This window comes from Pteropus medius, unplaced genomic scaffold, assembly GCF_902729225.1.
Source record: "Pteropus medius unplaced genomic scaffold, Ma_sr-lr_union100, whole genome shotgun sequence".
In the NCBI taxonomy this organism is placed as follows: domain Eukaryota; kingdom Metazoa; phylum Chordata; class Mammalia; order Chiroptera; family Pteropodidae; genus Pteropus; species Pteropus medius.
The window spans coordinates 515,382-536,968 of record NW_024347793.1 but is presented as its reverse complement, the minus strand read 5'-3'; the positions used below and the strand labels follow the sequence as shown (position 1 = coordinate 536,968).

The 21,587-nt window shown below is 57.1% G+C and overlaps 2 protein-coding genes across 5 annotated transcripts; one reads left to right on the top strand and one right to left on the bottom strand.

Moving 5' to 3' along the window:
* The first annotated feature begins 1,205 nt into the window (after positions 1-1,205).
* Positions 1,206-8,943, top strand: STAP2 (signal transducing adaptor family member 2). Of its 3 annotated transcripts, XM_039878382.1 has the most exons (13): positions 1,316-1,417; positions 3,635-3,706; positions 3,831-3,953; positions 4,904-4,960; positions 5,459-5,559; positions 6,042-6,176; positions 6,645-6,714; positions 6,806-6,908; positions 7,034-7,108; positions 8,061-8,216; positions 8,298-8,399; positions 8,480-8,536; positions 8,783-8,943. In XM_039878382.1, the coding sequence occupies exons 1-13, from the start codon at positions 1,316-1,318 to the stop codon at positions 8,923-8,925; spliced, it is 1,296 nt and encodes a 431-aa protein (XP_039734316.1). In that variant the 3' UTR covers positions 8,926-8,943. The 3 variants fall into 3 exon arrangements, with proteins under 3 accessions (XP_039734319.1, XP_039734316.1, XP_039734318.1); XM_039878385.1 differs by lacking the exon at positions 7,034-7,108 and having other exon boundaries at positions 1,206-1,417; XM_039878384.1 differs by lacking the exon at positions 8,480-8,536.
* Positions 8,944-9,104: 161 nt separating this feature from the next.
* Positions 9,105-20,454, bottom strand: FSD1 (fibronectin type III and SPRY domain containing 1). Of its 2 annotated transcripts, none has more exons than XM_039878380.1 (13): positions 20,288-20,454; positions 19,292-19,387; positions 18,979-19,110; positions 18,154-18,255; positions 16,842-16,864; positions 16,526-16,647; positions 15,789-15,998; positions 12,662-12,760; positions 11,761-11,920; positions 11,338-11,417; positions 9,727-9,978; positions 9,537-9,625; positions 9,105-9,444 (listed from the first exon to the last, which is right to left on the bottom strand). In XM_039878380.1, the coding sequence occupies exons 1-13, from the start codon at positions 20,300-20,302 to the stop codon at positions 9,334-9,336; spliced, it is 1,491 nt and encodes a 496-aa protein (XP_039734314.1). In that variant the 5' UTR covers positions 20,303-20,454; the 3' UTR covers positions 9,105-9,333. The 2 variants fall into 2 exon arrangements, with proteins under 2 accessions (XP_039734314.1, XP_039734315.1); XM_039878381.1 differs by having other exon boundaries at positions 9,818-9,978.
* Between the last annotated feature and the right edge of the window lie 1,133 nt (positions 20,455-21,587).

Sequence of the window (21,587 nt, the reverse complement as noted above, 5' to 3'; positions counted from 1 at the left end):
CCTTGATTTTAGCTTTGGGAGATCCATGTAGGACGTATAACCTACAGAGCTGTAAGGTAATACATTTGTGTTGTTTTAAGCCCCTGAATGTGTGATAACTTGTTATGGCAGCCACAGAAAACAAATACATCAGCTACAGAAGAAACGTCACAGAATCGTATCAACACAGGCAGAATTCAACACCCACTCATGATAAAAACTCTCAGCAAACTACGACAGGGAAGCCACCTCACCTTGGTGAAGAACCTTCAGTTAACATCCTAATTAACGGTTCGCTTTATGGAATTCACGAGATGCTTTCCCCTTAAGATTAGAACAAGACAAAGGCATCCACTCTCACCACTCTTATTCAACATAGTACTGGAAGTTCTAGCCAGCTCAATAAGACAAGAAAAGGAAGAGGCAGACAGACTGAAAAGGAAGAAATAAAACTAGCTCAATTTGCAGACGACATGTTGGTCTACGCAAAAAAATCCCAAGAAACCTACAACAAACACCCGTAGAATTAATAAATGAGCTGCTTCGGCAAGGCTGTAGGATATGAGATCCAAATACAAAAATCGATTGCATGTCTGGACATTAGCAATGAATATGTGAAAATCGGAATTAAAAATACAAGGACGTTAATAATTGCTCCAAAAAAAAAATGCTTCAGTGTAAATCTGACTAACAGATACAGGACTCGTGTACTGAAAACGACACAACACTGATGAAAGACATAAAGATTCAAGCAAATGAAGAGACAGACCACGTCCATGGACTGGAAGACTTGACGTAGTAAAAATGTCGCATCCCCGCAAACTGATGTATAGGTTTAATGCAATTCCTATCGGAATCCCCATAAGATTTTGGGATAGATTTAGGCAAAATTATTCTAATATCCAGGCAGCTTAATGGGCATTTCAGGTCCCCGTGTCATCTTCCTATTGTGTCCCCTCGTGTTACCTCTGTAGCCACTCTGGCCCCATACTCCTTCCACTCACTTCCAGGCCTTTGCTGAAACAGGTCCCTCCTCCTGGTGCACCGACTGCCCAGTCTCTGCCCCACACTGAAAGCCTCCCAGGGCTCCCTGCTCCACTCCAGGGCCCCAGCACGGCCCCCCTGACCCCTGGGGGAGACCGGAGAGGCTGAGATTTCCCTAGGATCCAGGACCTGCCCGGCCCAGCCCCCGCCCAGGCCCGGCCCGTGCAGGCAGGGGAGGGAGCGGGGGAGGGAGCTCGGGAAATTCCCCTGGAGCCTGTTCCTCTGCTTCTCAGCCCAGCTGGGGTGGGGTGCCCACTGGAGGGAAGGGCCGGGCCAAAGATCGGGGCCTGCCATGGCCTCAGCCCTGAGCCCACCCCGGGTCCCCAAGCCCAAGTATGCCCTGCCCTCGCACTACCATGAGAGCTTTCTGGAGAAGAAAGGACCTCGGGACCGGGTAAGGCGGGGCAGGGAGCCCGGCACTGCTGGGCAGCCGGGCGGGCGAGGCACCTCTCTGAGCCTCAGCCTCCCCACCTGGCCAAGGGCGGCAGGGTGGGTGCTGGACGGGGCAGGGCACGGGTTGGGGGCTGGGAAGGGGTCTGCCCATCTGTCCGTCTGTCCGTGTCCCTCTCTGTGTCTCTGACTCTTATTTAGTCTCTTCCTCTTTCTCTCTCCCTGCTTGTCTGTCTGTCTCTCTCTTGGTCTCAGTCTTTCTGTCTGTGTCTCTCTTTCTGTCTGTAGGACACAAACAGGATCAAAGACTTCCTCCAGGGAATGAGGAATTAAACTAATCAGTTCCCCTTCCCCCAGCCTTGAACTAATGTCATGAACCTCAGCTGCGGGGGAACAAGGTTGGGACAATTGCATGGAGGACAAAAAGAGCTGGTGGGGGCCACATTTGGCAGGAACCAGATACTTGCCATGGGTGGGGAGAGAGAAAGCAGCAGAGAGAGAAAGTGTGAGTGTGTGAGTGTGTGAATGTGAGTGTGTGTGTGAGAGTGTGTGTGTGTGTGTGTCTTTTACTCAGGAGAAAGCCCAGCCCCTCAGTTCCTGCCAAGTCCCTGTCTCTCCTCCCCACTCCCCATATTCATTCATCTTCTAATAGGACCCAAACCACCCCCACTGCTTTCCCTGGCCGCCTCCCTCCCTGTCATTGTCATCGTGGTCCTCTCTTCCTTTCTGTCTCCCTATGCCCAAATCCCACCGCCCACCTCAAAAGCATCTAGAGGCAGCAGACGTGGGTGGGTGTGGGTGGGTGGGTTAACAAAGACTGTGGGCCCCAGGATGTGAGACCCAGGGTCACGCACCCACTCTGACTCTCCATCTTTGCGCCTCAGTTTCCTCTATCATAAAATGGGTAGAATAGGGCCGTAGTCACGGCCATGTGAGGGGCAGTCCTTAGCAGACCAAAGACCTGACTCAGGGCAAGCACTGGTGCTTTGCACGTAGTAACTTGCCCAGTTCTCACAATGGTGGGTACCATTAGTATCGTCATTTTATAGGTGGGGAAACTGAGGCACAGAGAGCTTAAATATCTTGTCCAATGGCATGTAGCTGGTGCATGACAAAGCAGGTCTGACCATACTGGGTTTAATCATTTACCGCTGTATTCTCAGCATCTGGAACAGTGCCGGGCACATAGTAGGTCCTCAGTAAGTGTTAGTTAAATGTATGCATGTATCTATAGATGGTCAGATGGGTGGGTGGACGGATGGGTGGATGCATGGTAGCTGTCAATATAAGCACTATGCTCATTATCATTACAGACCAATCGAAGTGCCTCCTCCTTCGGGAAGCCTTCCCAGGTTTTCCAGTTGGAAGGCTGCTCTCCTTTGTGATCTCACAGCCCAGGGTCTGCCCCTCCCCAGGGATCCTAGCTTCTCTTCCCTGGAGGATTTTAGTGTCTGTGCTTTCTCTATCCTCCATAACATGACCTATTTAAAAACAGAAATCATGTCCCATTTGTTACTTTGCCCATGACAGAGCTGGCTACAGAGTAGGGGGTCAGGGAACATTCCGGCGCAAAATCCCCAGACTCTTACAATCTGATCTGTATCAGCCCCTTAGATCTCCAAAGTTGGGGCATTTGGAGTTCAGAATCCTGGGGGAACCCCTGAATCTACAGACCTCCTAGAGTCCAGAACCTTGTGAAATTCTGAGACTACAGACTCAGCACCTATCCCAGGGCCTGGCGCCAAGGAGATGCCAGCAAATATTTATGCCGTGGATCAGGGGACAGGGAGATGTGGGGGGGGGTGGGGGTGAGTGTGTGTATGTGTGGGTGTGAGCGTGGTGTGTGTGTGGGTGGGTGAGGTGTGTGTGTGTGTCGGTGGCTGATGACTCAGTAGATGGACGGATGGGTGGGTGGATGGATGGAACGTCATAAATCCAGTTAGCTCGACTCACTTTCAGAATGCTCCCCTCCATAGCCAGGGGACTACTCTGGGTCCCCTACCCCGTCATGGTCCCCTTGGCCCTTCCTCAGAGAACACCAACCCCAGAGGCTGGGCCATGGCTGGGGCCCCTCCCTAAGAGACCTAAAGCAGGTCACAAAGGAAACCATGTGACGATGGGGGACGAGTGGCCGCAGAGGCCCTGAGGCAGAAGGGGGGTGCGGCGGGGGTGCCCGTTTTGCCACCTCACGTCCTTCTCTTTCTCCGTCTTTGGTCCCCAGGATTACAAGAAGTTCTGGGCTGGCCTCCAGGGCCTCACTCTCTATTTCTACAATAGCAATCGGGACTGCCAAGTAAGAATGGGGATGAGGGGTCAAGACCTGGCCCCTCTACGACCCCAGAGACCAAGCAGATGGTGTGGGTGGCGTGGCCAAGCCGGGGTGCCTAGTGCTCAGACCTCCGCTTCTGTGCCCTCAGCATGTGGAGAAGCTAGACCTTGGCGCATTCGTGAGACTCACAGATGGGGCTCCCTCGGGGAGCTCCCGTGACTCTGGCACCTATTTCAACCTGGTCCTCCGGAACGAGGAGATCAAGTTCAAGGTAGGTCCCTTGGAGGGGAGCTAGTGGGAGATGCTTCCTCCCCCATCACACCCATCATTAACACACGCTAGCATGAAGTCACACAGAATTTACCGCAGGGTTGATGACACTGGGCAAGTCTACTTGACTTTTCCGGGCCTCAGTTTCCTCAACTGCAAAATGGGATACTATATATTAAGTGCCCAGAACAAGAACAAGATTCACAAGGATCATCACTGCCATCATTCAATCTTCCGGCAAATATTTGTGAGCACCTACTGTGTGCCAGACCCTCTTCTTGAAAGACAATTAAAAATCCCTGCCCTTGTGTAGTTTACAGTCTAGTGGTGAAGCATCCAATCAACGTGTAAAACGGAGTGTCGGATGCTGGCAAATCCTACAGAGACAAGTGCTAAGGGAGGGGGAAGGAAATGTTAAGTGGTTTGATCAGGGAAGGCCTTACTGAGGATCTGAAGGAGGTGACGGAGCCAGCAGTGTAGATATCTGTGAAACGGCTCTTCAGCAGAGGGCATAGCCCTTGCAAAGGTCCTGGGGCAGGACCAGGCCTGGCGTGTTGGAGGAACAGCTGGGAGGCCCGTGTGGCTGGAGCGGAGGGAGCGAGAGAGAGAGGGAGGAGGGGAGGGCAGGGTGGGGACGGGGCAGGTTGTGCAGGGACCGTGGGCCACAGAGAGGACTTGGGCATCTACCCTGAGGGGGCTGGGAACGCTGGGAGGGTTTAGAGCATAGGAGCTACATGATCTGACATGTTTTTCTAGATATTAGTATAATAATATTAAAGATTAACATCCCACATTACTAAGGACTTACATTCAGACATCATCCGAAATGAACCTGTCCTGACATTTAATCTTCAGGGGAGCACTTGGAGTCAGGGACTGTCATGCCTTATCCCATTGCACAGATGAATCGAATGAGGCTCATCGACAAGGATTTGCTCTTTCCCTCCCTAGGTAGAGAGCCTGGAGTCTCGGGAGATGTGGAAAGGCTTCATCCTGACGGTGGTGGAGGTCAGAGTGGTCCCCCTCTGCCCCTCTCTCTCCCATTCCCCACTAGGCCCCCTCAGAAATCCTCTTCTTTCTCTCCTTCGGTCCCCAAACAAGCCCCTAGAGGATAGCACACTGGTCTCGAACTAGCAGCCTACGGGCCAAATGTAGCCCATAAACATCGTTTGTTTTGTTAACAAAACTAAACATTTTAAAGTTAGCTGCCATCACTTAAAAAAACAGGGTTTTTAGTCAACGTTCCTGATTTATGTTACTCGTTTGTTCCCTGCCCGAGCCCTGAGTTTGAGACTACATTCTAGCATCTGCTCGGTCCTCCTCCCAGTCACGGAATTCTCTCTCTCTGCATCCTCTGGAACACCTCTGTGCCCCTGGAGGTGTAGGGTGGCTCTGGAGCCCCCAGACCCGGTGTCCACCCTGGCTCCATCTGCACTCTGGCCTCAGTTTGTCTCTCTGTGACATGGGCACAGCTGCCCGTTCCCTGACGCCCCTATTGTTCCTCAGCTCCGTGTCCCATCCAACTTGACCCTGCTACCTGGACACCTCTACATGATGGCCGAGGCCCTGGCCAAAGAGGAGGCGCGCCGCGCCCTCGAGATGCCCTCGTGAGTGCCCCGCCTGGCCCGAGGGGCTGCAGGAAGCGGGGCGTGGGGATGAGGTTGGGCTGTGAGTGGGGTCTCTCCCTGTTGGGTCTTAAGTTGAGAACAGAGCTGCATCCGGGCTGGGGCGGGGATTAGCCGAGAGCCGGCTTGGCGTTTGGGGACAGGTGTAGGTGCCTGGGGGCGGTGCCTGGGGGCAGGCCTGGGCCTCCAGGGGACTGGACTCAGCCCCCGGAGACAGAACCTGGACCTAGAGGAAGAGCAAGGTCTCCGGGAGCAGGGTCTGGGGCTAGGGTATGAGGTCGGGCTTCTAGAGGCGGTCCTAGGTGCTTGGGGGCGGGTCTAGGTGTCTGGAAGGCGTGGCCTGGGCGGGGTTATGAGGTGGGGCGGAGCTGAGTGTCCAGGGCCCGGGTTCCGTACGGGAGGGCGTTCTGTTCTGGGTCTCTGGGGAACGGCGCCTGTCCAGTGAGTGACGCGGCCCGCCCCAGGTGCTTCTTGAAGGTGAGCCGGCTGGAGGCGCAACTGCTCCTGGAGCGCTACCCCGAAAGCGGGAACTTGCTGCTGCGGCCCAGCGGGGATGGCATGGGCGGAGTGTCTGTCACCACGCGCCAGACGCTCAACGGGTGCGCGTGCGCGACTCCAGACCCGGGGGTGTCAAGGAGGGGCTGCGTGGGGGCGTGGTCAGATGTGGGGGCGCAGCCGGATCCTGGGACAGGGGAGGACTTCTCAGATAGGCCAGAGGTCACGGGGTGTGGGATCCTTGAGGCTGGCCCCGCCCCGGAGCAGGGTTATGGGTGGGGTCAGAACCTGGGGCGGGGCAAGGAGGAAGGGTGGGGTCTTTCCTGGGCACGGGGTCCATGGGGCAGTGTCCTCCCAGGATGCTGAGCCAGGACTAGGGGCCCGCGGGGTCTCCTGGGGATGGAGTCAGTCGAGGGCCAGGTCCACCCTGAGAGCCACGCCGGGACGGGGCGTGGCCGGTGTGCCGGGAGGAGGAGGGGGCCTTAGGCTCTCCACGGGGGTGGAGACAGGACGACGTGCGGGGGTCGTCCCTGGCCGGAGCCAGGCCACTCACCTGCCCACTGCCTGTGCAGGACGCCGGTGGTCCGGCACTACAAGGTGAAGCGCGAGGGCCCTAAGTATGTGATCGACGTGGAAGAGCCGGTGAGTTTTGGGTCGGGGTCTCCGGAAGCACAGTGGTGGGGTCCGCGCCCCTTCCCCAACAGCACTGACCCGGCCCCCTATCCATCCCCAGTTCTCCTGCGCCTCACTCCACGCAGTGGTCAGCTATTTCGTATCGCATACCAAGAACGCGCTGTTGCCTTTCCTGCTGGACGAGGACTACGAGAAGGTGCTAGGTGGGTGAAGCCTTCGAGAATTCGGGGGATCCAGTCCGTGCCTTTCCTGCCCCCGCCCCGACGGAGATACCCTTGGGTCAGCCCCTGGCCGCTGCGCCTCCTCCAGGCAGCCCTCTCTGTTCTAGGCTACGTGGAGGCGGATAAAGAGAACGGCGAGAGTGTATGGGTGGCACCCTCGGTCCCCGCGGTCCCCGGTCCAGGTGACGCCTTCTCCCCTCTGCGGCCGCCGGGGCAGAGAGGAGCGAGACCTAGGACCCACATGGTGCCTCCTGTACCCAATCTTGTACCCATAGTTGTAGGGCCTAGAAATTACCCAGACCCCTCTTTCTGGGGACTTCCAGGTGGTGGAGGGAATGGACACAGCTGGACACAGCTGGACACAGATACTCCCAGCCCTGTGGGGTCAAACCTGAGCCTGGGGCGGAGCCTAGATTTGGGGAGAAGAGAGGGCAGAGTAGGGGGAAGGCATACTGGAGGAGGGAGTGTTTAGAGAAAGGGTCTCCAGGATTTGAGAGAGGGAGGTAAGAGTGGGCAGGAGGGGGTGGGGATGGGGAATCATGGTGGATGTAGAGAACGGGACGGGAGGCAGTCCACCTTGGGGAGTGGGAGGGCAGGAGCTGGAGGCCCAGGTGCACAGCACATGTATGTACACATACATACACACATGCCACACTCACCAGCGTGGACTGTGTCCACCTGCATCATCAGAAGCTCACATGTAGACACCCATGTAGCCAGCGGATCCACACATCATGAATACATGGGTCAGAGGACTCCAGTTCCGTTGAGCATGAGTACACATACGTTAAGCCACAGTCACGTGTACACACACAGATGCAGACATATCTACTCACAGCACAACTTCAGACATTTATAGACACGTGCATGTACACACGAAGAGACAAGTACCCAGCACAGAACTGATCCATGCAGTGTCATGCATATATCTGCATACGTATGTTCAATGTATGCAGACTCACTCCGTATACATGTTTATGCTACGCAGGAACACAGACTTAAAATAAATGGCCTGTACACAGATACACATGCTCAGGGACACGTGCCTGTATCCCTGATCACGGAGGCACACAGACCTGCCCCGACTTGTCCTGCACCACTCAAGTCCCAAAAGTGACTACTGTTTCCCATCAGGTCCCACACCCCCCACCGATGGCCCCAAGCAACCACCTCCCACATCCATCACGCCCGTGTCCAGCCAGGACAAGCTGCCCCAGCTACCGAACCCAGATGAGAACTACGTGATCCCCATCAGCGACGCCCCGGCTGCTGACTACGTGAACGGGGACGGTGGGTGGGGACCTGGGGGTGGCTAAGGGGCAAGGGAGCAGGCTCACGGCTTGATGTGACAGGCCGTGTTTGTCCATGCAGTGCCCTCCCCTGGTCGGCTGGTCATCCAGAAGCCCAAGAAGTGTCACCTAGCCCCAAAGGTTCAGGCAAAGCCTCCAAAGCCACCCATTGCGCCCAAGCCAGGTAGGGGACCGTCCTCCCCAGCCCCTCCCTCATCCTGAGGCGGAGGGCTAGCCTCAGCCTCCATCTGCCTTCTCCCCCAGAGCCCAAAGGCCTTAGCAGAGGCCTGGCGAGGAAGCTGGTGTTCCTCCCCACAACAGGTAAGGGGTGGGAAGGGGGTGGCGGGGGGCTTCGCAGGCCGGCGGTCCGTGTGGTCACACAGGGCCCCGCCCTCTGAAGGGCCCACACTTGGTTTGATGTTCTGTTGTCTCCTGCCTCTTGAAAGCATTTTCATCTGGTACTGGGCCCCGGCCTTCTGCAGCAGGTCCTGGGAGGATGTGGGGGCAGCGTAGACTGGGGGGTCCCTGGTGCAGCTGAGGCCTCAGGTTCCCACCCCCACCCCCTAGGGCTGGCTGATGTGACAGCAGAGCTGGAAGAGAAACTGCAGAGGCGGCGGGCGCGGGAGCACTCCGCCGGGCTCGCTGAGGACCAGCGGGTCAATCTTGGAGCACAGCGCGTCAGCCAGGTGGACCCCTCCTCCAAGAATTAAAGCTCAAGTGACCTCAAGGCCAATGTGTTTGACTTGGCTTTGGATGACAGTGAGGGGGTCCATCGGATGTCTGCCCACAGCTAGCCCCCCATTTGGTCCCAGAGATCCTCACTCAGCTCAGCAAAAACTGCCACCTGACTTTGCCAGAAAGGCCCATTTTACAGCTGGGAAAGCTGAGGTCCAGAGAGGGCCAGGGCACAGCAGCAGCAGCACGGCCTGGCCAGTGTTTGACGTTTATTGGGATGTGAGGTCGGGAGGAGGGCTCGCCCTAGCGCCCGCTCCCTGTTGGTGACCCCCGTTAGGAGTTAAGGCTCCAAGCAGCAAGTTAGAAGAGGGTGCCTGGCTGCAATAGCCGAAGCCTGGCGGCAGCCCCCAAAATCAGCCCAGCTACGTGGACAGTCCTCCGGCCTAGGTGAGGCTGGTGTTGGAGCTGCTGGTGGCACTGCCACGCTTCTGCAGGCAGCGCACAGAGCTGGGGACCTGCAGTCCTGTCGTCACCTGGAAGCTGCCACACCACACCTGGGGGACAGGGAGGGGACAGCAGAGGCTCAGCAGCGAAGCCAGCACCCAGGGCCACCCCCGCCTGCCCCGGGCCGGGGAGGGGCCCTCACCGTGAAGGCTGGCAGCAGTGGCTGCGTGAACTTGGCCTTGAAGGTGTGCAGCAGCTGTTTGGTACGGGCATTGTAGAAGGACAGGAGGCCTGGAGGGGGGCAGAGCGACAGGGGACGGATAAGCGGGTTTGCAGCAGAGGCACAGGACAGGCAGAGGCGGCTGGAGGTGCCATCAGGGGCCCAGGGTCACCTTGGTGGAAGTCGCAGTGCACGCCCAGGCAGTCAGGCACGGGGGCTTCCAGCGCCTTGGCCTTGTTGGCGTGCTTGGCGGTGAAGCTGACCTGCAGCCAGTTGTTGACGTGCAGGCACCAGGACGCGGCCGTCTTGCCCAGCTGCTCGAAGCGGCCCAGGCTGCGGTACGCCACGCCCACGCCGAACGCCTTGCTGTCCGGCTCGTAGCGCACCTCCCAGTAATGTTCCCCGCCATCGATCAGCGTGTCCCCTGTGGGCAGGGTGGGCAGTGGGGGCTGGGTAGAACAGGGTCCCAGGTGCAGCCACCCAGGTACTCCCCAAGTCACAGCTACTCCCTCTAGATACTCCTCGGTCCTCAGCTATTCCTTCCAGACATCCCTCAGGCCTCATCAACTCTCTCTAGATATTAAGTCCAGATGCTCCCCAAGCTCTCACTAGTCCTTTCAGATTCTCTACAAGTCCAAACTACTCCTTCCAGATTTGTCCAGGCCTCAGAAGCTTCCTCTGTTTCCCCACATTCGGCCGCTCCTCGGTCCTCAGTTCCTCCCGGAGACCAGCTCATCCCAGACCCTTGCTCCCGGCTGACCCCACAGTGTTCCCACAGCCCGGGACTCCGGACTCCGCCCTGCTGCTTTCAGAATCTAGATTCTTCCCACACCCCTAGCTCCTGGTGGAGACCAGGCCCTTCCAGGCCTCAGCTCTTCCTGAGTTCCAGACGCCCTCCAGATCTGCTGATCCCTGAGTCTGGACGCGCCCCCCACCCCCTGCCGGATCCCAGGCCCAATTCTTGCCACCTCCCTCTCCCCAGCCACTGTTCCTGGGTTTCAACTTCTGGCAAACTTACTCCCTGCCCGTCAGGTGCCGACTCCTTCCCGACACGGGATAACCCCCCAGGCCAGCGCAGCCCCGCGCCCCCTGGACCCACGACCTCAGCTATCTCAAGCCACCAACCAGTCAGGCTCTTCCAAGGGCTAGGTAGCATCCACGCCAATCTCAGCTACTCTGCAGACACCCCCACGCCTTTCTCCGCTTCCTCCCCAAACCCCACCTCTGAACAGTCCCAGATGCTTTCCAGAAAATCTGAATCCTGCACAGAAACGCCAGCTTCTGCCCAGGGCTCAGCTCTTCCCCAGAACCCAGCCACGCCCCACCTTCTTCCACCCACCCCTCTGCCTGATGCTACGGGTCACGTCAATTTCACACCTCACACCTCAGCCTTCTTCGAGACAGTGGCGATTTCCCTAAACTCCAGTTCCTTTGTGGACTCCAGCTTCTCCTTCATGGGACCTCATCATGCCCAAGGTGCTAACCGCTTCTCCAGTCCTGGCCATTCCCTCAGCTTCTCTGACGCCAGCTACTCTGGCTCCTCCACGCACCCAGATGCTCCAGAAGTCACCGTTCTTTCCACCTACTTCCAGATCCCAGCCAATCCCCAAGTCCCAGCTGTTCCACAGAGCCCAGGCTCCTGACCAGCCACCCCCCAGGGCCGAGCCTCTTTCCTAAGCTCTGTGAGCCTGACTCCCCAGTAACCCCCTCCCCCAAACTCCCACCCCAGCTCGTGACACCTCATCAGGACCAACCCCTCCCTCCTCCTGCCCCTGCTCCTTACCCAGCACCGTGTAGGACTCAGCTGTGAAGCGATCCCGTCCCCCACGACCTGAGGGCATCCTCTTGGGAGATGGGGTACCTCTGTGGGTAGCAGGGAGAGGAGGGCTCAGGCCAGCCCTCACCTCCCCCATAGGAAGGAGACCTTGGTCCAGCCGGCCACTGTGGACTCTTGTCAGTCCTTGACCATTTTCGGCTCTTTTCACGTACCGGGCCCCCCACGTCACAACGTGCCTATGCCCTTCTTCACCTAGAAAACTCCTGTCCAGTCATCGAAATCCAGCTCAGAGTCCCCCCTCCCTTGATTCACGATTTGACGCCCCAGCTCCACGTCCCTCCCTCCACCCCAGCCTGGACCCCACCGGGCTGCGTGTCCGTGTCCATCGCGATCTCCCCCACCGAGACTCGCGGGGAGGGGGCAGCCTACCTGGCTGGGGAGTTGACGGGAGACGCGGTTCGCCCCTTGCCATCTTTCTCACGAGCCTTGATGTCCTGCACCTTCCCGCCCATGGCGTCCCACTCCACGGAGAGGTCGTCCACCCGCAGGTTCTGGTGGGATGTGGACGCATCCAGGCGGAACATGAACGCTGGGGCCGGGTAGACGTGGGAGTCACAGAGATGGGGAAACCCCGAGAGACACAGAGAGAGAGACAGACGGACAGTGACCAAGACAGACTATGACGGGCAAAAAACAGAAAGAGACAAAGAAACAGAGACCAAGACCAAAAGAGGCCAACAGACAAAGGCTCAGAGACAGACAGACAGACAGACAGGCAGAAAGACACCAAAAGAGACGAGATGGGGAAGAATGGAGGGGGCAGACCACACAGCCAGAGGAGTGAAGGCCAAGGGCTTGTTGCCTAAAGGTCTCCCAGGCCCGCAGCCACCTTCTAACTACTTGGGCTGCCCAGTGCTCCCCTGGGGATTAATCCCAGGAAAGGGGCTGGGCTACAGCATGACAGAAGTCAGCTAGACTGCAAAAGGACTTCCTATCCGGGCATGCAAAGGTGTCACTGTGGGAGGCTAAGAAATCTGTCTCCGATAGTGAAATACCCTGTCCAACTTCTGTTTTTTTGAAAGAGAGTGTGTGTCAAAAAATCATCGCGGTATAATGGGACCGACTGCAAAAGCACGGGACAAAAGCACGTGTACACCAGACATGCAGGCTGAGGAATCCTACTGTGGACGGAGCTCTGAGTTTCCTGGCATCCAAGGCAAAAAGGGACACAGAAGCCTGATCGGAAGATTCTCATTTCACACCAGTCCCTGGGGCCCCAGGAATGAAGAGTTATAGAGTCACAGCCAGGATAGGGATAGGAGCCAGTCACCTGGTGTCTCCAGAGTCACTGGCTCAGAGAACTCGCCTGCAACTGCCTTATTACAGGCCTTCACACGGAAATTCATGTATTTCATGTCAAACTTGAGACCTAGGAGGCAACACAGGGATCTCAACATTGTGTACACTTTGAGCAATAGGATAGAGGCCCCACGTCCCCCAGTAATCCCACCGCCCCTCATTCTAAGGAGCACCTTGCAAACATTCCTGAGAAACCATTCTTGACCACGTTCACCTGTGGGGCTACGGACTACTTAGCTCCACCCCCCAAAACCTAGAGCAGCCAATCAGGACGCTGTATGACCTAAACATAGTGATTAGTTCAGGGATAAGCATAGGACACAAAATGGCCAATCAGAATCTACCCTGGGACTTAGGTACTGTAGGGAGCAGAGTCGTTGTTTTCTTGGGGGCTGGCCAGCTAGGAGGAAGAGCCTCCTGGGAAAATTTGCCAGCTCATTTGGCTAGCCTCCTTGAAGGCAGCCTCCAGAGCCAAGAAGTGCAGGGAACAGGGGTGACCGAGTCACTTGCTAGAACCCCTGGATCCAGCCATGCCTGGTTTCTTGTAAAGACTTTCCTTACTTCTAGGATATATCTCGCTCTTCCATTCCGGCCTTTTCTTATTCATTTCTTCCATTCTACACAAATAAAAAGCAGCTATCGAGCTGTCTCCGCCCCTCCTCCCCTGCCCAAGTTAACCTCCCTTGGAGAGGTTAGGGCCCCCCCCCTCTTGCTGCCTCACGCCCTCTCCCTCCTCCGGCCTCTTCAGTCTCCACCCTGCAGGGCCTCCAGGCTGACTGCTTCTCCCCTCCTGGCGCACCCTCTCCTCCGTGGCCATGCACCGCCCTCTCCAGGCTGCCCGCTTTGGTTTCTCCCCCACAGTCTTCTCTGCAGGTGCCTCCCTCCCTGAGGGGTGGCTCAGCCGGGGACTGTTGCTCATCTCACTGTTCTGTTCTCGCCCTTCAGGCACCATCGTCCACCCAGGGCACCCACAGTCCAACCTCTAGCCCCCGACCCTATGTCCAGTCACCTCCTGAGTGTTCCCCACAGGATGCCGATTCTCTGGGCATCTCAAACAGCACTTGGCACCCCAGCTCTGTTCCTCTCATAGCCAGCTACCCTTGCCCCTTGGGCAAAGTCCCCATCCTTCTCTCTGTAAACTTAACCAGTTCCAGACATGAAGGCTCAGCGTTCCGGCCTCTGAGGCCTGGACCAGGCTGTTCCTCTGCCCGGAAGGCTGATCTTCCTCCAACCTCGCTTCTTCTCTTTGGGGCCTCAGCCTGGCCGCCACCTCCTCCGGATGCCCACATAGACTGCCTCACCCTTCCTGGGATCCCCTTGAGTTCAGGTTTGCTCAGCAGCGCCATCCACTGCCCCAGAACTAAGACCACCAGCCAGAAGGCTGCGTTTCAAACGTGGAACACATCTAACCACGGTCTAGACACACTCGCTGTGTGCTTGTTTCCTATTCCGCAAACCGGCCACTGTACTCCCCATGCCAGGCAGGGTTCACAGGAGAATGAGATGCGTTGAGGGATGGAAGTCACAAGCACTTAACCCTCCCATCTTTCCAAGCAATCAGTGAGGTGGCAGGTGGATTGCAAATAACCACAGAGGCTGTTTCCATAGGTGAGGGCGTCATTCATAGATAGACGTCCCCGACACTGCAGCCTTGTGATGGATTCGACTTCCCACCCTGAGGAATTCACTCGGAAGGCTGTAAAAGGCAAGAGGATGGGGCTGTAAAGGGGACACGTCAGGGAGCCTGTGACGATGCAGATCCACACTGTGACTGTGGTAGCGGTGACATGAGGTAAAACTGCACGTGGTTACACGCTTGCACACGAATGAAACGTGGATCAGCGCTGCAGGACGTAGCCTCGTCAGTTTCCTGGTTTTGACATTGAACTACAGCTATGTAAGCTGCCAAACGGGAGAAGGCGGGGCATATCCAGACAATGGACTATTATGATTCGGCCTTAAAAAAGGAAGGAAATTGTGACGCTTGCTACAGCCTGGATGAACTCTAAGGACAATGCTCAGTGAAAGAAGCCATACACAAAAGGACCAATCCTATGTGATTCCACTCACATGAAGTGCTTAAAGTAGTAAAAATCACAGGGACAGGAAGTCGAATGGTGGGCGCAGCATCTATGGGACGCGGAAGGGGAGTGGGTGTTTAATGGGGACAGAGTTTCAATTTTGCAAGATAAAAAGTTCTGGAGATGGGTGGCGGGGACAGTGGCCCAACGATGTGACTGAATTTACCGCCACGGAACTATACACTCGAAAATGGTTAAGGCAGTAAATATTGTTACATGCATTTTACCATAATAAAAATAGTTGGGAGGAAACGGGGCGGATTTATTTTGATTCTCACGCAAAAGGATAAACCAGTAGCTTCCCGGGCCCTCCTGCTGGCTGCTCGCTTTTCTTTCCTGCAATTAGCACACTCATTACGAACCACGTATGCTAATTACAGACAAGGAACAAGTTGATTACAGCCCAGAGCTGTGGTGCTAGTTATACTGTCAGCAAGACTCTCCCCGCCCCTCGGGGCTTCCCTGGCTCAGGACGGCTTCTGAGACCCATGAGGGAACCCCGCCAACGCCTCCCTCCGTCAGGCCCTCCCCCACCAGCTGGGTGGATCCCCCAGGCTTTCCGCTTTCTCATAACTGCCAAGGAAATCCCCCAGTACTGGGAGGCTTGCCCCAGAATGCCCGGTCCAAGAGCGCAGGGATTCTTGTCTGCTTTGTTCACTGCTCCAAGGACAGACAGCACGTGGTGCCCTGTAGGCACTCCATAAACTAGGAAGAGTGAACGAACACGCAGGTGAAGGGTGCCTTCTCCGGCCCCCGTGCCTCAGTTCCTTCACCTGTAAAACGGGGATAGGCCTGCCTGTCACACGCATGAAACGCTTAGCACACAGCAAGTTCCCAGTAAACGGTGCAGGGGCCCTCATCAATATCGTTTCCGTTATCACTTCGGGCAACTCCTGATGAGCCCAGCCAGGCTGCGCGCACACCCCGTGAGTTTTAGGGCTCCTCTACGAGCCCCAGTTGGCCGACGGGGTATCGGGAGCCCAGGGTGCTGAAGGGCACAGAGTCGGCGGCCCTTACCGGTCAGGGTGTACTCCGTCTGCCTGATGCCCTCCACCACCATCCAGGGGTGGTCCTCCTTGAGACGCGGCGGGCCCTCGAAGTTCGTCCGCCGGTACTCCAGCACGTAGTGGTCGATCTTGCTGTCCTCGTCCGGCATGCGCCACACCAGGGTCACACAGTTGTCGGCCACCAGGGACTCGGCCAGGTCGATCACAGGGGCGCTGGGGACTGGCCAGGACGGAGGAGAGGGAGGTCAGGAACCAGCGGCCAGAGGCGTAGGGGCTGCTCTGGGGCCCCGCCCACAGGGTACGCCTTCTGGGGGCGGGGCCTCCTCCAGGTCCCCGGCATGCGGACGGCCTTCCCGCGTTCTGTGGCCTGAGGGCGGCGCCCCCTCAGCGGTCCACCAAGGGCGGGAGGGGATGGGACGCAGAGCTGGTTCAGGGTTCAACCAACAAAGGGCTGGGCCTTCTCAGAATTCCATCATTTAGATGTAGAACATTTCAGACTTCGCTACTAATTGGAGGCGCAGCCTTCAGGAGATGCTACCTCTGGTGGGTGGGGCCTTTAAGCCTCCGCCCAGGGGCGTGGCCTCCCTATGGCATTAGCGGGACTCCGTCACGGCTCCACCCCAGGGGTGGGACTTTTTGGGGTCCCAAAGCCTGGCTGTCGGCTTTACTCCAGGCCTTGTCTCAGGAACCCCCAGACTTCTCAGCTGTTTCCCTGAAACCCTAGCCCTCGGCAAGTCCCCCTCTCACCCGGCAAGAACTTGAGTGCCTGAAGCATCCTCCTCTCCTGTGCAAAGTCTACCATGAGGTGACTCATGTTGTCGCTGACCTTGGCTTTCAATGACAGCCGGAAGGCAGGGGCCATTGTCACACTGCAGGGAAGGAGGTGGAGGGAGCCTGCTGGCAAGCATCTCAGGGGGCGCCAAGCCTGGTCCTCCGAGGTGTGTGTGAGACCCCTCCCTCTTGTTCTGGTCCAGTGTTCTGGGCCAAGGGACCCTCACCTGGACGTCCCCACCTTCACAACAGGGGTGGGGCACTAGGCTGGGGGCCACATACAGTCTCTTACCCATCTTTGATTTGCTTGGCAGCCTAGAAAGAGCAACAGAATGAAATTCAGAGTTGTCTTGAGTCAGTCAGAAAACCACTGTATGGACATGAAGACTGAGGTCCAGCATGGCAGCCATTTGCCAAAGTCCCCTGGCACTGGGGCAGAAACCCTTGGCTAGGCCCCAAAGGGATAAGGGGCAAAGACAGGCTTCCACTGCCACCCCACCTCCTGTCCAGGGCCCAGAACACAGAGTTGGTGGATTTAGCAAATAAAAATACAGGACGCCCAGTCAATTTGCATTTCAGATAAACAACGAATGGTTTTAAAGTATGTCCTACCCTATATTTGGAACGTACATATACAGTAAATCCCCACTTAACATCATCGATAGAATCTTGGAAGCTGCGACTTTAAGCGAAACGACATAACGAAACCAACTTTACCGCAGGCTAATTGATTTTAACAAGAGTTGAGTTCCTACGGCATATTTCTGGTCACCAAACTTCACCAAGAATAAAGACCCCAAACACTTTCAATATGGAACATTGAAATAAATGTGAGGTATACGTACATTCAAGAAAGACTAATAAAAACAAGGTAGACAATGATTCTGCAACCTGCTGACTCCCGTTTAGGGTCGCGGGTGACCGGAGCCTATCCTGGCAGCTCAGGGCACCAGGCTGGAGGGACCCCGCCCTGGACAGGACACACTCGCGCTGCAGGGCCCCTCACACCCACACTCACTCACACTGGGACCGTGCAGACGCCGATTCACCTCCTCCACACAACTGTGGGAGGTGCGAGCACAGCAGGGTCCCCGGAGAGAACCCGCACAGACGTGGGGAGAACATGCACGCTCCCCTCAGACAGTGGCTCCAGCTGGGAACTGATTTTTTTTTCTCATCAACGTTATAATAAAACAACCCTGAACAAGACGAGGTTATCTGAGGACCTGCTGCACTAAATATTGCACAGGACATATTACACTAAACAACTGTACATTATTAAATTTGAATTTCAGGTAAATGACAAATGTTATTTGAGTATAAATGTCTCATGCAATATTTCGGAAACTTATACTAAGCTTTTGCATGAAATATACTTCCACTAAAAAAATGATTCATTGTTGAATTTGAATTTCAGATCGACAGTGAACAATTCTTTCAGTATAAGAACGTCCCATGCGATCCTTGTGACATACTTATACTAAATATTGCATGCGCCATACTTACACTAAAAAATTACTCGCAGTGGATCTGAAATGCAAATTCAACTGGGTGTCCTGTATTTGGTCTGGCAGCTGCACCAGCACGGCTTCCGAGGCACCCACCTGAGGAAAGTCGCCTCTGTCCGTGGCCTGCAGGGTCTGGTTGGCCGTCTCCAGAAGCTCCTCGGAGCTCTCCAGGGCCCGTGTGCAAGCAGCCAGTTGGTTCTGCAGGTGGCATGGCACTGAGGGATGACACACCTCACCCCAGTGCATCAAACCCCCCTAAGCCTCCCCATCGCCTTAGGAGGGACCCAGGTATCACGCCTTTCTCCAGCTCCACGTGGGAGATGGAGGCCTGAGGGACGTTGGATGCTGCTCCTGGCAGCTCATCAGAATCACCTGGGAAACCCGTCCTGAAAAAACTCATATGCCCAGGCCACACCTGAGCTCCGGAGCTCCACGTCCCCTGGGAACGGGAATCTGGGAAGTTAAGAAGTTGCCTAGGAGTTTCGATGCAGCCCCAGTGACCCCAGCTTGGCCTCTGAGATCCCATGGGAGCAATGGGGGTGTCCGGCCATCAGATGCGGGGAACCGGTGGGAAGGGCTGAGAAACTAAAGGCACTGGGTGAGGGCAGGAGGGAGGAACGACCAGATGTGTGGGTGTGGCTGTGGCAACATGGGACAGGGGATTAAGAGGGAGAGCAGGTGGGTAGGGCAGTGATGGGTCACGAGCCAGGGAGGGTACAGGCAGGAGACCAGGGGAAGAGGGGGTGAGACCGACACCATCGGGGTGTCCGGCTCCAGATACTTGGGGGTATCTCCAAGAAGGGACGTTGGAAAAGGAGCAGTTTTGGAGGAAAATATGAGGCCAGCCGGGCTCTGTGGAGTCTGAGGGGTGCAGTGGGGGTGGCGTCTGAGCGGAGGCCTAGAAGAGTTCCCCACACACACCTGCAGCTCGTAGGTGCGGCTGGCCCGGTCCTGCTTTATCTTCATGAGCATTCCCTCCTTCAGCTCCTCCAGGAGGGAGAAGAGGGACTGGAACTCCGCCTCCAGGTCCTCCTGCACCTTGGCCGAGTTTGCCTTGGAGAGACGTTGCGGGATTGGCCAAAGCCCGTGCTCAGATGGGGAAACTGAGGCCTGGGCATGGCAGCCAGGCCGGGTCGGACGGTCATCAGCAGCGGCAGTCTAACTCATAGGGCTGCCCCTCCTTCCCTCCTATCTACCTGCCCCAAGACCTCCTTCCTGGGGGGGGTGGCCTCACCTCCACATTCAGCAGCATCTGCTTGAGGGAGTAGATAAAACTCTGAATCTCTTCATTCTTCACGGCCAGCGTTGTGATGATCTTTCGCAGAGCCTCCTGTCCCCACGGAAGGGCACGCACACGCAGGGCAGGTAAGCCCCTCAGATTGGCCCAGCTCCCCCACCTGGGGCTCCCCACTCTGCCCTCCAAGGATCCAGGGAGGAGATGTGGGGGCACGCGCCAGGAAGCAGGCCCTGGGAGAAGCTCTGGCCCTACCCTCCCTCACCCAGCAGGTGGGCACCGTGAGGGTGCCCATTTTACAGGAGAGGAAACCGAGGCACGGAGACAGCCTCTCAGGAAAGGGCAGACCCGCGGCCAGAGCACAAAGCCTTCGACCAGGTACCAGCATTTGAGGGCGGGGTGAGGGGCTAGCTCGCGGAAAGAAAACCCCGGAAGAAAATGATGTCTGCTAAAAATGGGCTAGCCTGGGAAAGGGGATAAACGAGAAGAAAAGAAGAATCTGGGAGGGGCGTGCCAGAGAGCCCAGGTAGATGCGGAGGCAAGGTCTGGGGGAGGGATGCCGGAGGAAGGAGGCGGTTATCCTGCTGGGGCCTGTAGCCCTGACCCAGGCCTCAGATGGGTCTCTTTTCTAGGGGCGCAGGGTCGGTGGGGTCGCCTGGACTGAACGGGTGAGGCGTCCTCGGAGGCGGGGTGGGGCGGTGGCCAGGACACCTGGTCCGCAGTCCGGACGAGAGGCGTGGAGGATGGGGTCAAGGTTGGGTCCGGGATACTGGGCGGAGGCGGGGACGTGGAGGGGATGCCCCTGGCTAAGATGATGGGGTGTCTGGGCGGCTGCGCCCTGGATGGAGGGACTAGACCCGGCCTGGTTGCGGCGGAGGTGGGGCCTCGGCCGCAGAGCAGCTGGGGGCGGGGGCGGGGAGAACGCTGCGGCAACACCTGGTCCCCTCCCTTTGGGTACCCCCGCCGCAGACCCCGCGCGCACAGCCCCGGTCTTACCCTTTGGTCTTCCATGGCTGCAGCCCAGCTCGGCCCGGCCCGGCCCGCGGGCCCCGCTCGCTCTTGGAATCCCCAAGCTGCCTTTGCCGCTGCCGGGAGCCAATGGCCCGCCGAGCACTCGCCGCCGCTGCCGCGCCCCCCGTCAGCTCTCCATCACTGGCTGCAGCGCGCAGGCGCGCGCTCCGCGCGGCAGGCTGGGAAATGTAGTCCCGCGCTGGGACGCCCCAGGTGACTTTGGTAGTGATGGCTGAGCTGGAGAGGCAGGAAGCCTGGGTTCGACCTCCCACCGCGGTCCTGCCGTGTGACCTAGAGCCCACCCCTAGGCCTCCCGGTGCCTCAGCCTCCCCACTTGGTCACCCGCGCTGCTGCTCAAACTAGATTTCTACCCCGTCACCCAGATCTAGCCCCGGACTACTCACGAGCCTTGCGTTTACTGAAAAACCCAAGGCCTTTGCCCAAGCGGATGCTCGGAGAGACAGATGCGTTCTTTTCCTCCCTACAGCGCAGCTGAACTCCTACACATCCTACAAAGCCCCAGGCTCTGTCATCTCCAGAAGCTTCCCTGCCCACGCAGAATCCACAGGGCTAGGAATGCCTGTGTCCTCCCCACCAGCCTGGGACTGGATCTACCCAGGGTCTCCAGCATTGCCCCTCCGTGGGGGGAGGTGTTGCTTTGGAGAGTCCAAAGGAGGGGGAAGGACTAATCGGTGGAGGCTGCGAGGCCGTGTGTGTCCCCGGGGGAGGTGAGAGAAGCCGCTGCAGGGCCTCCTGCGGCTGATAAAAACGGTTCTGCAAAGGACACAGGCCTTCTTCCTTCTGGGTGACAGTCACACTGTGGCTGAGGCCTAAGGGTCTGGCCCCTACGTGCAGGGGGTTCTGCCAGCACCTGGGGTGACAGGTACAGGGCTGGGAGGCAGTCCAGAGCCTACGAACCGCTTCAGCTGAGGCTTTAAACTTCTCTCCAGGTCGTGGGGGTCAGAGAAACTCTCTATAGCTGCTGTGGAACCCAAAGCCATCAGCAGAAATCCATGCCTCCGACCCTCAAAGGAAGACATTTTGAGGACAAATAGCTGAGGCTGGATTCCACTATTTGATCAGCCGCTGCTCCCTTCCCCCACCACTGCATCACCTGTCCCCCCAGCCCGGGTATGTTTATGTAGAAACTTCTGGAAAGATTTTCATTTACTGGGACACATTATCTCCATTCACATAATGCACTGGTTTTCAGACTAAAAAAAACAATTGGGAAACTGAGGCACAAGATGGCAGGAAGTGGAGCCCCAAGCCACATTGGCCACCA

Bases quoted from the DNA above. Each gene is read 5' to 3' on its own strand.
- STAP2 (XM_039878382.1), top strand. From the start codon at position 1,316: ATGGCCTCAGCCCTGAGCCCACCCCGGGTCCCCAAGCCCAAGTATGCC. The intron at 3,954-4,903 runs GTAGGTCCCTTG...TTCCCTCCCTAG, and splicing joins ACGAGGAGATCAAGTTCAAG to GTAGAGAGCCTGGAGTCTCG. The intron at 8,537-8,782 runs GTAAGGGGTGGG...CCCACCCCCTAG, and splicing joins GGTGTTCCTCCCCACAACAG to GGCTGGCTGATGTGACAGCA.
- FSD1 (XM_039878380.1), bottom strand. The intron at 19,111-19,291 runs GTGAGGCCACCC...CGTCTCTCCAAG, and splicing joins AGATGCTGCTGAATGTGGAG to GCAAACTCGGCCAAGGTGCA. The intron at 11,921-12,661 runs GTGACTGGCTCC...ACCCGGCCCCAG, and splicing joins AGTGACTCTGGAGACACCAG to CGTTCATGTTCCGCCTGGAT.